Raw genomic sequence first — 13,534 nt, 5'->3', positions numbered from 1 at the left:
TGGAGGTGATGAGAGGGTGAAATTTGAGCTGAATTTCTTGTCTAACAAGTTTGCTATTTCTTCTGGCTAAGTATAGTTAGTGCTGTCTACAGGCCATCTCAGCACATTGTTGAGTGGTTCCCTTAAGATTCGGACATAACAAAATATTTTGTGGTTATCCTTTGCTTGGGAGGCTATTTTAATCTCGTATTTAACTTGTGAAGACTTGACTAGTTTCCTGATTTGCCTGTTGAGATTGATGAGGAGTTTTTTTTTCTCTGTTGTGCAACCCTCCCACTTACTTCTAGACTGGAGTTTTTTCCTTCTGTTATATAGTCAGTGTATACCAGGGGTCCACCAGGGTGACTTGTTTTTCTGGCTAGATCTAGATTTAGTTCAGTCTGGTACTGGCATTTCTATGCAGTTTAAGTAGTTGTACAGGGCATTCATGTATACTTCTGCATAGGCCTCCTTATTTTTGGGGTTGGAGGAACTTTAAAATTACCTATGCTATCGCTTAGTAGAAGGTAGTTTGCTTTGGAAAAATTCTTTAGGGTTTAAAGTTTGATGGAGGTTCTACCATTACATTTATTTCAAAGGAGACTGATTTATGATCTGATCTTACCAATGAGGACATTACACCAGTGGGGGTGCAACTCTCCCCCATGTTTTGTGAGTGCCTTGTCAAGAATATTTGAGCCTCTAGTGGGAGTGAAGACCAGCTGTTCTAGAACATTTGCATTGACAAAGTCCAGGAATCTCTGACCTGCATGTTAGTGGTCGTGTATTTTTCCCAGTTTAAGGAGGGGTAGTTAAAATCACTGATGAGTAGTGTGTTGGGCTGAATGGTAAGTGATTCTAATAACTTCAGGTGTGTGACGAGGTTTTCATGTTTTTTGTTTGGGGACCTGTAGCCAATGATGATATGGTGGTGGATTTTGCACTTGGTCAACTGGACTTGGAGTAGCTCAAGTGAGTCATCCTACTTGACCTGAAAACACCACCTTTTGTTTTTTTCCCCCTTTTTATGAGGATGGTTTGAATGTGTGACAGGCATTGTAGCCTTGCATTGCTGGGGTGCTTTCCTTAGCCTTGACCCCCATTTCTTTAACTGCACAGACATCAGCATTTTCCAGGGCAATGAGAACTTCCAGGGAGTGCAGTTTCTTGTTAAGACTCCTAGCATTGAGCAGTAGTATCTTTGGTTTGGCATTAGAATAATTTTTTTTTTCCAGCCAGATTTGTATAACAGCCAGGAACTATCTCAGGATATTCAGATTCATGGCATCTACAATTCTCATGATTCCACTTGCCAGACTACATGAGAAAAATTTAGCAGTTCCTCAAAACAATATGAACCCAACACTAGCATCCCTCTACTTTTAGATTCTGATGCTGAGTTTTGTCAAGAGAGAAATTCACAGGTTAGTTCATTTGTTATCCCTCAGTCCTGATCTCCCTTTCTCCCCAACAGCCCATATTCAATCTGTAGCAAGAGATGCATCAGACTTTGCATAGGAGATGAAAGTGCAAGGTCTGTGAAACCGGTCAAAAAAGCACATGGACATAAAAGAAATAAGATTATTACATACCCTCAAATCAGTAAATCATATCTGTAGTCCAGGATCTCTGTTAGTCATCACAGACAACACTACAGTCATGTGGTATGTAAACAAATAGGAGGGAACCAGATCTTATCCCTCTGCAGATTAACTCTGCTGACCTGGGAACTAGCAATGTAACTCAGTCTAGCCCTACAGGCTGCATACATTCCATCAAAACAGAATTTTGTACCATACAAACTGAGCAGAACCAGTACAGGCTGACTTCCTGGGTCTTCCAGGAAATCATCCATCTGTGAGGAACTCCTCAAGGAGATCTAGTTTGCCACTATTCACAACAGACAGTTAAAGAAGTTTTGCTCCAGGATTTCTTGCATAAAGGCCTGGAAAGCAGATGACATTTCATTCCAATCGATGGGAATGGTTCTGTATGCTTTTCCACCCTTTCATCTGGTAACAAGAATTTTTAAAAATCCAGAAGGACTTTCCAAAAAATAACAATAATGCTAACTCCCTTTTGGTCCAGTTAACAGTGATTCTCCTTTCCTTTGAAAATGGCCAAGGGTAGTGTTCTTCAGCTCACAGACTGGATGACAGAATTCTGATGAATTTTAGGCATAATTTCTACGGGGATTGAAACTCACATATGGCTGAGTGGAAAATATTTTCTAGTTGGCATCGTAGAATGAACCAAGATCCTTTTAAGGCTCAAATCCTTCAAGTTCTTCAATATTTGTGTGAGTTGTTAATTCTGTGGCCCTTCTTCCATTAAGATTCATCTTTTTGGCTATTGCCTGTTGGCCTAGGGAACCCTACCTCTTATTTATCTCGAGTAGAGCAGTTTTTGAAGGGGATAAAAACAGATGGGTCCTCAGTGGAGTTTTAACTTCTTACTGTAGTATCACACACTTTTTTCCTTTTGAACCAGCTTATGAGGCTGATTTAAAATTTTTTTTTATGGAAAACAACATTGCTCATTGTTCTGAAGTATGCATAGAGTATTTGAGTTGCGAGTTCTTATGCTGACTCTGCTTACTCTCACCTTTCATAAAGATAGGGTTTCTTTGAGATCCAGCCCTTCTTTTATTCTAAAAATTGTTTCATAGTTTACTTTGATTCAGTCTGTTTCTCTCTCTGTATTCTTTCTAGAACCAAAAAATAATGATGTCCACAGACAACTCAATTACTACTGTATTGACAGGTCTAAGGACTTCAGAAATTTTAATAATTTGCTCATTTCTTATGTGGGTAAGGAAATGGTACAGTTGGTATCAAAATAGATTTCCAGATGGTTGTCTCATGCAGTTTAGTCTTACTCCTATTAGGGCAAGGCACTTCTGGGCAAATTCAGAGCCTGTTCTACCAGGTCTTTGGCTACTTTTCCTGCTTTTTGGAAAGAAGTAAACTCTAGAAATATTCTGTTGGCAGCAACTTGATCTTCTCTTGACACTTTTACCAAGCTCCAAGCTCTACAAAACTGACTTTCTTTATGTGCAGGGTGGGGTTTGCTGGAACCATTCTCCAGGGGTTCCTAAACTCTGATCTTTCCTCTTGCTTCTTTCCCATTTACCGTAGAATACAGCAACAGTGATTTAAGGATGCACATAGTACAACTGTGTAAGTAAACTTAAAATAATGGTAGATGTTGAATAAATCACTCTTGTAGTGCAAACACCTTCCCCTTGCTTTTTTTTATGCCAAGGAGGGGTCCGTCTTCCATAGTACATTTTTTTATTGGCAGGCTCTAGCCTTCCTTGTGTGAGGCAAAAAAGTTGTGTTTTTTGACATGCGTACATCTGCTTTTATACTATCTTGCCTTTAAGCTCGAACTTTCTTATGAGTGTATGGAAGGTGCTCTGAAGCTTTGGAAGCTGACTGGAAATCTGATCCTTGGCAGGAGATGTCTTGTATAGCTTAGGCTACTGCAACAGCTATCTGTTCAGACAACTGTTATGGTAAGTTTACTTTCACAACTGTACTTTCCTTACAATAACGCTGTCATTGAGAACTTTGAGAATAGAGCTGATCACAGGGGTTTCTTACTTAATGTATGTGATGTTGAGTGTGACTATGTTATGTTTAAGTTTCAGAAGGCTGCATAAATGATTTTTTTTGTTTTTTCTTCAGAATGATCTACAAATGTGCAATGTGCGACACAGTGTTTACCCACAAACCATTACTTTCCTCGCACTTTGATCAGCACCTTGTGAATCAGAGGGTCAATGTGTTCAAATGTCCTGATTGCCCTCTACTGTTTGCACAAAAGCGCACAATGCTGGAACATTTTAAGGTAGAGTACTAGAAATAGATTTGTTAAGATACCAGAAAAGCATTTTTCTCCCTGTGGGTTGTATCTTGTTAGATGGCGTTTTTGGAGAATAGGATGAACTTGTTGGGGCTTCTAAATGCTTAACTAATCTGCTAATTGCTTTTATGTGGTGTACATGTTTGCATATATGTAAATCAAGGAAGACTGAAATGTGGGTCTTTTGTTGCAGCGCAGTTCATTAAATGACACTTTCCAGTAGAGTCTCTTCATTCCATATGAGAAATCTGACAGTAATAGAACTGTATGAACTTGTTCAAAATGACATTCTATGAAAGCAGTCTTACCTTGCGATATGGCAGATGTGTATAATAAGACTTGCGTTTCCACGGGTTCCACTATTTCAGCTGTCTTCCTCGTAATACCTTCTCATGCCATCGTTTTCTTATGTGTTGATACTAAATCATATTGTTCTTATATACTTTTCAACTGTTACTCCACCACAGCTAGAGTTTCATCTAGATGTCTTTAATTTATTTCATATTGTCTTGCCCTCTAAAATAAATGTGCTTTCCTCGTCAAAAATTTTGCTTTTTCAGACCTTCTAAGTACTAATATTGGATTTTTTCTGCTTGTTTTGTTACATTCTGTAGTTGTTTCACTGTTGCAGTCTTGACTTGTGGGATTTCCTGCTGTGGAAGCCCTTGGCCGGCCCAACTATCAGAGTAAAAATCTCCTTCCTCTAAGGCTGGCAGACTCCCTATCCTGGCTTTAGTATGTTTGGGTATAAAGGGAGCCAGCCAGTGCCATAATATCACTCTTTTCTTGCCGTCAGAGCCCGAAGCAGTGTTTAAGTGCAGTCGGTCAGTCCACACCAGAGAGAAGTCTTCAAAAGCTAAGTACCCCATTGGGAAACTCTTTTTCTTGCTTTAACTCATGTCAGATAAGGTTAACAATTGTGTCTGCTGTGGTAAACAAGTCCCACACCAAGATTTTCACACTTTGTGTATCACCTGTCTAGGTCTGGATCACAATGTCCTTAGTTGGTTCTGCATTACAAAGTCACTGGCATCAGGATTGCAGATGTGCCTAGGCCAAAGCTACTTCTACAAAGGTTTCTGCCTCAGTAACTATGCCTAGGCCTACTGGCTCCCACTCGCCAGGTTGTCAGCAAGACCTGATCAGTTTAGCTGAGGATCTTATCTCCTTAGTCAGAGCTAGGAAACTCCCTTTGGAGACTTCCCCAGGGAAATGGAAGAGAGATCCTACCCCTAAGTTTTTTTTCCAAGATTTCTGATTCAGATGAAAATTCTGACCAAGAGGGGCCTGTCATTGAGGAGAGACCCTTACGTACTTTCTTTGAAGATTCATATACTGAGGAGAATATGCCTTCAGCTTCACCTCCTGAAGACATCACTTTTGGGGAAACACTCCATGCCATGAAGGAACATTTCTAATGGGAAGCACAGGAATACCCACAATCTAAAAAGAGGGTTAGGAGTTCCTTGACCTCCCAGAACACAAACCTTTGGCTGTTCTTCCTGTTTTGGAGGCGATAGAGTATTTTTTGGACTCTTCCCTGAATCTAGATTCTCATCCTCCAGCCCCTTGAAAACCAGACAGGTTTTTACAGGGTGGTGGATTCACATGAATACTTCTTTAAAAAATCCTGCTGCTGACACTGAGGATGTCACTCCAGGCCCCAAGGGAGCAAGAGACAGCTCTTAAAAGAACAATTTACCTACTGATAAAGCAGGGCCCTTGATAGGTTTGGTAAAAAAAAGTCTACACTTCTACCTGAGCTATGAGGGTCCGGGTCCTTAACTGCCAGTTTCATGTGAATACCAACAAAGTATTTTAGATAAAGGAAGCAGAAACTTTTCTCCCTGGAGAACAAGAACATTTCCAAGGAGTTGTTGGACCTTTGCTATTCCAGCTTCCAGGTGGCTAGGCACTCATTACACAGCAGCTATGATGCTATGGAGGCCTCTAGTCAAGCTGCTGTATCTGTCTTTGTCATTAGAAGGCATGCTTGACTTACAGAACAGACCCTACCAGACCATTTCATATCTAAACTTCTAGACGCACCCCTCGATATCAGCTTCCTTTTTGGTCCAAAGCGTGAGGCTGTGATTAAAAAGAAGGAAGATAAAACAAACTCTATGCAAGCTGTCGAGTACTTCCCCCAAGTTCAGCCTCCTAGGTTTAGTAGGAATTTTTCCACCAAACACTGGTCCTTTCCCTCTCAATCAAAAATTAGCCATAGGAAGCCTTGGAGAGAAAGGCCTCAAAGGCAGCAGCTTTCACAAAGACACCAGGTAGTGGTCTTCAAGAAACCCCAGGCAGGGAAGTTCTAGGCCACAGGGCCCTGGCAGAGAGCAGCAATGACTGTTCCTTTCCCTTACCAAAGGCTCTTGCCACTCCCATAGTGCCTTTTTTAGGCAAGGCTCAAAGGACAAACCCACCTCCATAGGCATCACAAGGGATAAGAAGCTAAGAGTAATGTTACTCAACGCCAGAAGTCTAAACCTCAACCTAAACTCGAAACTCTCCTTAGCATGGAGAACATCGATATCTGTGCAGTAACAGAAACCTGTTTCAAGGCTCCTGAGAGCACCCCAGCACTACCAGGTTATACCTCATACCATGCTTTTCGGCCCCAAAACTCGGTCCGAACCACAAAAGGAGGGTGGGGGAGTATCAGTATTCGTCAAAGATACCCACACCTCCAGGTTGGTGGCACAGCACGAAGCATCAGAGACTATCCATGTGCTGCTAACAGTGGGTAAAACTGCCTTCCAGTTTATAGCCTGCTACAGACCACCCTCCCAAACCCAGGAATCCCACTCGGCCTTCCTGAGAACACTGGAAAATATGAAGGTCTCTCCAAACACCATTATATTGGGCGACTTCAACTACCCAAACATAGACTGGGAGCATTACTCTAGCTCCAACACCCTAGCCCAAAGGTTCCTAGAATTTATAAACTCAAATGCTATGGAACAACTTGATGTCCTTCAAGAATGCAACTGCAGTCATAACATATGGGTTGTCCTGCCTCAGGCAGCCCTCGGTCAGCCGGATTCGAAAGTCTGGGTCCGACGTCGGCTGATGTCACATTTCTCCGATGTCAGAGCGGCTGGAGTACATAAGCATCAGCCGATGCCATCTTCTTCAGTCTTTCTTGCCACGCGGTGCCCGAAGCAGAAGCAGTTCGCAAGTGCCGGTCGGTCAGCTCCTGTATTCTTCGAAACCGAAGTCATCAAAAAAGCTAAGTACCCTGTTTGGGGACCTTTTCTTGCCTCAGCCGATGTCAGAAATTACTGAAAAAGTAAATAATTGTTTGTCTTGTGGTAAACAAATACCTCATAAGGATTTCCACTCTTACTGCCTCCCTTGCCTTGGCCCAGACCACGACGTCTCGGCCTGTGCCACCTGTGCTCGCTTCAATAAGCGCACTCTCAGGCGCCGGGCGGAGTTTGCTGAAGACTTTTTCGGTGAAAAATTTGATTATACAATGCCGTCGGAACAACCGACAATGCAGACTCCTAAGAAACGAAAAGACCGGGACTGACATCCTTGGCCCGCGTCTTCCACCGACACCACGCCAAAACTAACCGCGAGTGCCCCGGTTCCCTCTGAGGCGGTTATTCCACCGCTCCAAACCGAAGACACCGCATTACTGATACCTCCGATACCGGAGGCCACTCCGACGCCAGTTATTGATTTTCCTCCGGATACTGAAACCGAGGAAATGCCCGAGACCATTGCTGTTGATAAGGTCACTCCTGCACGTGGAGCGGCTAGGCCTCCCATGTCCATGTCTATCAAGGCCTACACACGTGCTAAGGCAGCCAGCAAGTCCAAGCATCTTACTGCTAAAACCTTACCTCAGCCTACACCTGAAACTCAAATCATGTCTATGGCCGCAGATTTAATTTCCCTGATCAGAGGTTCCCAGGTCCATCCTGAGAGAGGATCCCAGCCTCCTCCTGATAAGAGGCCCAGGGTTGAACCCTCTGACCCTCTTTTTTCAGATGAAGATTCTGAGGACTCTGTGAGGACTCTGTTCACTCCGAAAGCCAGGAAGAGCCCTTCCAGACCTATGAGGATTCAGATGCAGAGGACTTCATTCCCTCGGCCTCTCCTCCTGAGGATATTTCTTTTGGGGAAGTTCTGCATTCCATGAGGGAGCATTTTAAGTGGCAAGGCCAGGAATATTCAGATTCCAGAAAGCGCCTTTGAACCTTCCTTAAAAAGCCCCAGCACAGACCCTTAGCTATACCTCCTGTGCTTGATGTTTTGGATGACTTATACTCTGACTCCAGTGTTACCCCTGATACTCTTCCTCCTGCTCCTGTCAAGCCTGACAGATACTATAGGGTCCCAGAAACCCATTCTCATTTCTTTAGGGCCCATGCTGTTGATTTAGAAACAATTTCCCAGGGGCCTAAAGGGGTTTCAGCTACCACCTCCAAAAACCCTTTGCCTTCCAACAGGGAAGCAAGGTCCTTAGAGAGATTGGGGAAGAAGGTTTACACCTCCACTACTTTATCTATGAGAGCTCTCAATTGTCTCTTTCACATGTTTCAATATCAGGATTTCCTGTTAGATGATTTACAGAAAAGATTGGCCTCTCCTGAACCTTTAGATAGGAAGTCTTTGCAGGAGGCTGTGCATAATTCTCAGCAGGTTAGCAATTACTTTCTACAGTGTGGATATGATGCATTGGAGGCTTCATGTAGGGCAGCTATGACAGGGGCGGTCATTCGTAGACATGCATGGTTAAAAGAACAACCTTTACCAGATCATGTTAAGGCAAAACTTCTTGATGCACCCTTGGAAAAGAACAAGCTTTTTGGTGCTAATGCTAAAGATGTGTTAAAGTCCATTGAGGAAAAAGCCAAGTCAGTTCAGACAGTCAAAGATTTCCTCCAGGTTCAGCCGCCCAGATTCAGCAGGAACTGGCCTTCTAAGAACTGGTCCTTTCCTAATCCTGAAAGATTTCAAAGGGGCAAAAACAAGCGTGCCCAAGGAAGAGGGCAATACAGAGGATCCTACAGGGGACGACAATGGCAACCAGCAAACCAAAGAAGTGACACAGGGGTTTCTCCTGCCCCGCAGGGGCAATCTCGATGACTTTCCTCTAGTTCCGCTGACCAAGGAGCAAAAAGAAGCTCCTTTGGGCGGAAAGTTATCCTGTTTTCAAAAAATTGGCACAAACTGACAAAAGACAAATGGATTTTGAACATTATAGACCACGGTTACAGGTTCCATTTTCATACCTTGCCAAGAAAACAAGGCATGCCAAACCTTCCACAAAATCAGAGGGCAGAGGCTATCAAGCAAATTTCTCTGCTTGCTCAGATCAAAGCAATAGAAAAAGTTCCACAACAAGAGCAAGGTCAGGGGTTTTACTCAAGACTGTTTCTTGTTCCAAGAAAAGAAACTCAATGGAGACCAATACTGGACTTGTCCGCTTTAAACACTTTTCTCATAGTACCAAAGTTCAAAATGCTTACTTTACAGCAACTCCTTCCCATGCTGGGCAAGGGGTCTTGGCTGATTACTCTGGACCTCAAGGAGGCATACCTGCATGTCCCTATCAGACACAGCTGCAGAAGATACCTCAGATTTCTTGCAGGGCCAGAGCATTATCAATTCTCAGAATTGCCATTTGGCTTATCTACTGCGCCCAGAGTATTCACGAAATGCCTGGCATCAGTAATTGCTCATTGCAGGCTCCAGGGGATTCAAATCTACCCGTACCTGGACGATTGCCTCATACAAGCGGACAACAAACTAACCTTGACAAAAAACTTGAATTATGTCATACACTTGCTACAGGCTCTGGGATACACAGTCAACTTTCAAAAGTCAAAGCTAAAGCCATCCCAGCAAATAACCTTCTTAGGAGCCAATCTAGACACAGCCTCTCAAATGGCTTACCTGACAAGAAGATAAACAAAAGAAGTTAACTCATTACTTCAAAAGTTTAGCAAAGCTCACCCAGATGACTGCAAGGAGTTTCCTACAGGCCCTGGGTTACATGGCATCCTGCATTCTCCTGGTTCCACTAGCAAGACTACACATGAGAAAGCTTCAATGGTACTTAAAAAGCTTATGGTCTCTACACAGCAACAACCTAGAAGCAACTATTCCACTCATTCCATGTCTTCAAAAGGAATTTCTATGGTGGGCCACAGTAAGCCAGTCAAACATAGGTATGTCGTTCAAAAAACCTCAGATAACACAGACCATGACCACAGACGCCTCAGACCTTGGATGGGGGGCGCACATGGAGGGCAGATGTATTCAAGGGCAATGGTCTCCAAAGGAAACACATCTGCATATCAACCAAAAAGAAATGCTAGCAGTAATGCATGCCATCGAGGCCTTTGGACAACAACTTCAACAAGGCCACCTACTACTACGGACAGACAACACCACTGTGATGTGGTACATAAACAGGCGGGGGGGGGGCACTCATTCTTACCCCCTTTGCAGACTGACAATGAATCTTTGGGAAAAATCACTGGGTCTAAACATACAGTTACAATCCCAGTTTGTTCCAGGCAAAGACAATGTTCTGGCGGACAGTCTAAGCAGGAATTTCCTAGACCCCCATGAATGGAGGCTACATCCAGACATTTTTATACGACTCACCTCGACATGGGGCAGGCCGGACGTAGACCTATTTGCCTCCCACCTCAATCATCACTTACAAAAGTTCTGCTCAAGGACATATCATCCACAAGCATGGACAATAGATGCCCTCTCATTCAACTGGAGTTCCCTAATAATTTATGCATTTCCACCTCTGCCACTGATGACCACAATGTTATTAAAGGTCAAGGCAGAGCAGCCGAAGGAGATCCTAATAGCTCCAGACTGGCAAAGACAACACTGGTACCCACTACTACGGAGCATATGTCACAACAAAACGTGGGCCCTTCCACAATGGCCCCAACTTTTGACTCAACACAACTTCAGGACAGTTCATCCCAACATCCAGACGCTACAGCTAACAGCTTGGGAAATCCCATAAATAACCTCAATTTACCTCTCTCCAAGGAGGTTCAGCGGATACTAACAGAAGCCCGCAGACCATCCACCAGAAAGGCTTATTCAGCCAAATGGAAGAGATTCAGCATTTGGAATACCAACAAGGGTCATGATGCATCACTTTTGAGCATCCCACTCATTCTGGAATACTTGGCAGATATGTTACATAACGGACTCTCCTACTCTTCCATAAAAATACATGCTTCAGCTATCTCAGCTAGATACAACACTGATCCAACTGTGTTTTCACATCCTTTGTTAAGGCAATTTCTTAGAGGAATCAAGAATATAAAGCCCCCAAGAAAGGCACCAGTACCAGCTTGGGACCTCAATTTTGTCCTAGAAAATTTTACTCTACCTCCCTTTGAGCCAGCAGCTTCTGTGGATTTACAATTTCTTTCCTGGAAGACAGCTTTCCTGCTGGCCATAACCTCAGCAAGAAGGGTTTTGGAACTACAGGCCTTAATGGCAATACCACCGTTCATAACTTTTCACAGAGACAGGGTCTCCTTACGAACCAACCCTACCTTTCTGCCAAAAGTGGTACCTAGGGTTTCTTTAAATCAAGCAATTCATCTGCCTAGTTTCTTTCCCAATCCTGAGAACAAAGGGGAAAGACTGTTACATACCTTGGACATACACAGACAACTTCGCTACTACCTAGACAGAACCAAGACCAGTAGGAAGTCTGATCAGCTTTTTGTAGCTTACGCCCCTGGAGTACAAGGAAAAGCAATTTCCAAACAGACAGTTTCAAAATGGATTGGACATTGCATCAGATTCTGTTATTCCTTCCATGGAAAGTGTGTGCCAGCCAATGTCAGACCATACTCCACCAGAGCTACAACCACCTCTACAGCATTTTTAAGAGGGGTGCCTACAAAAGACATTCTAGAAGCTGCTACATGGAGCTCCATGCATACATTTTCCAAACACTACAACCTCCCTTTATATTCCAGATCCAGAGCAGGCTTTGCTTCGGCAGTCCTGCAGGGATTGATAGCTACACCATCCTTTTCTTAGAGCATACCACCTCCCCCAGCTAAGCTATGGTATTCAACCCATATGTTATGACTGCAGTTGCATTCTTGAAGGACATAGTACAGTTTTGTACCTACCATAAATGTAGATGTCCGATAGATACGCAACTGCAGTCGGGTTTTCCCTCCCTCCTTCCCCTCTATGCCTTGGGTCCACTCCTCTCCCTGTTATCCTTAGCTGGGGATATCTGATGTTCTTCATTCCACATTGCTGCAGTCCTAACTATTGGGTAGTCCGCTGTCCAGTCGGCCCGAATACCAAAGTATATGGCTGGCGTCGGTCAGGGCGCATTAGACTGACGTCAGAACGTCAGGGTACTAATGCGCATGACCGACGTCATATCCTCAGTCTTTTTTGCCGCATGGTCCGATGCAGAAGCAATTTTGCGAGTGCAGGTTGGCGTTCTGAAAGTTTCTGAAGTCAGAGTTTCAGACCGAATCAAAGTTGGCTAAGTACCCCATTGGGGAATATTTTGGTTTTTTCTTGCCTCAGTATTTAACCGGATGTCAGAAAAAGTGAATAACTGTATTTCTTGTGGGAAACAGATACCTCATAGGGATTACCATACTTTGTGTATACCTTGTTTAGGGCCTGACGGACGTTGTTGGATGCCTCTTGTGCTAGATTTAACAAACGCACTATTAAGAGAAGGTTAGACTGTGCCAGGTTAGTTTTGGGAAGCTATATATTATAAAATGCGGAGCCGGAGGGCGCGCGGCGCGCCAAAAAGCGCCAAGGACAAAGCAGCAAAGCCTAGAAAGAAGAAACAGTCCCAGGCGACGATCTTTTTTAGAAAGGCTCAGTGGAGCCGGAGGTTTTGCCAGGTGTTTCTTTGGAGTCTCAGGGAGAGACTTTACTGTTACAGGATGTATCCTCGAGGGAAGTAGGCCAGGCTGAGGGGCTTCTCAGGTGGCTGTTCTTCCCTCTCTTCCTAAGGTGGTTAGAGCCTCCCTTCTGTTTCCAAGGCTTCTTTGAGAGGCAGGCCAAGTTTAACTTCAGTGGGGGTTTCTCCTAGTGCTTCAGGGTCTTTGCCTAAGAAACATATGCTTAAAATGGCAGAGGATTTGATTACTATGATTAGAGGTTCTATGCCCCCTCCTGATAAGAGGCCTAGGGTGGAACCTGAGTTTGAGAGTTTTGAGCAATGTGAGGCTTCTGAGTCTCTGAAGACTTGCAGGAGTATCCTCCTTATTCTGATTCTGATGTGGATGATTCTACTCCTTCAGCTTCTCCTCCTGAGGATTTTCATTTTCAGAGACTCTGCATACCATGAGGAAGCATTTTAAATGGCAAGGTCAAGATCTCTCTGATCCCAGGAAGAGCCTTAGGGAATACTTGTTTTACCCCAGCATAGGCCTTTAGCTATACCTCCTGTTCTGAATGTGGTGGAAGATGTTTTTGCAGAGGCTTCCCTCAATCCTGATTCTTTGCCTCCTGCCCCAGTTAAACCGGATAGGTACTATAGGGTGCCTGAAGCTCATAAGTATCTTTTAAGAGTCCTAGGGCAGACCGAAACTGTCTCTCAGGGGCCTAAAGGTGTGAAGGCCTCTGTTGAAAATCCTGTTCCTCCTGATAAAGAGGCAAGGGCTTTGGATAGATGGGGATGGAAAGTGTATACTTC

General features: G+C 43.8%; 1 protein-coding gene across 1 annotated transcript in view; it reads left to right on the top strand.

The window, feature by feature from the left end:
* ZNF687 (zinc finger protein 687) overlaps window positions 1–13,534 on the top strand; it is a gene marked incomplete in the record, with an annotated part of 1,307,099 nt that overhangs the window by 692,001 nt on the left and 601,564 nt on the right. The window contains 1 exon segment of the mRNA XM_044080513.1: window positions 3,669–3,831. Within this exon segment, the coding sequence (XP_043936448.1) occupies window positions 3,669–3,831 (163 nt within the window).

This window comes from Protopterus annectens, chromosome 8.part0 (assembly GCF_019279795.1).
Source record: "Protopterus annectens isolate FY-2018-M chromosome 8.part0, PAN1.0, whole genome shotgun sequence".
In the NCBI taxonomy this organism is placed as follows: Eukaryota; Metazoa; Chordata; order Ceratodontiformes; family Protopteridae; genus Protopterus; species Protopterus annectens.
The sequence above is the reverse complement of the archived record's forward strand: the minus strand, read 5'-3'. Positions and strand labels throughout refer to the sequence as shown.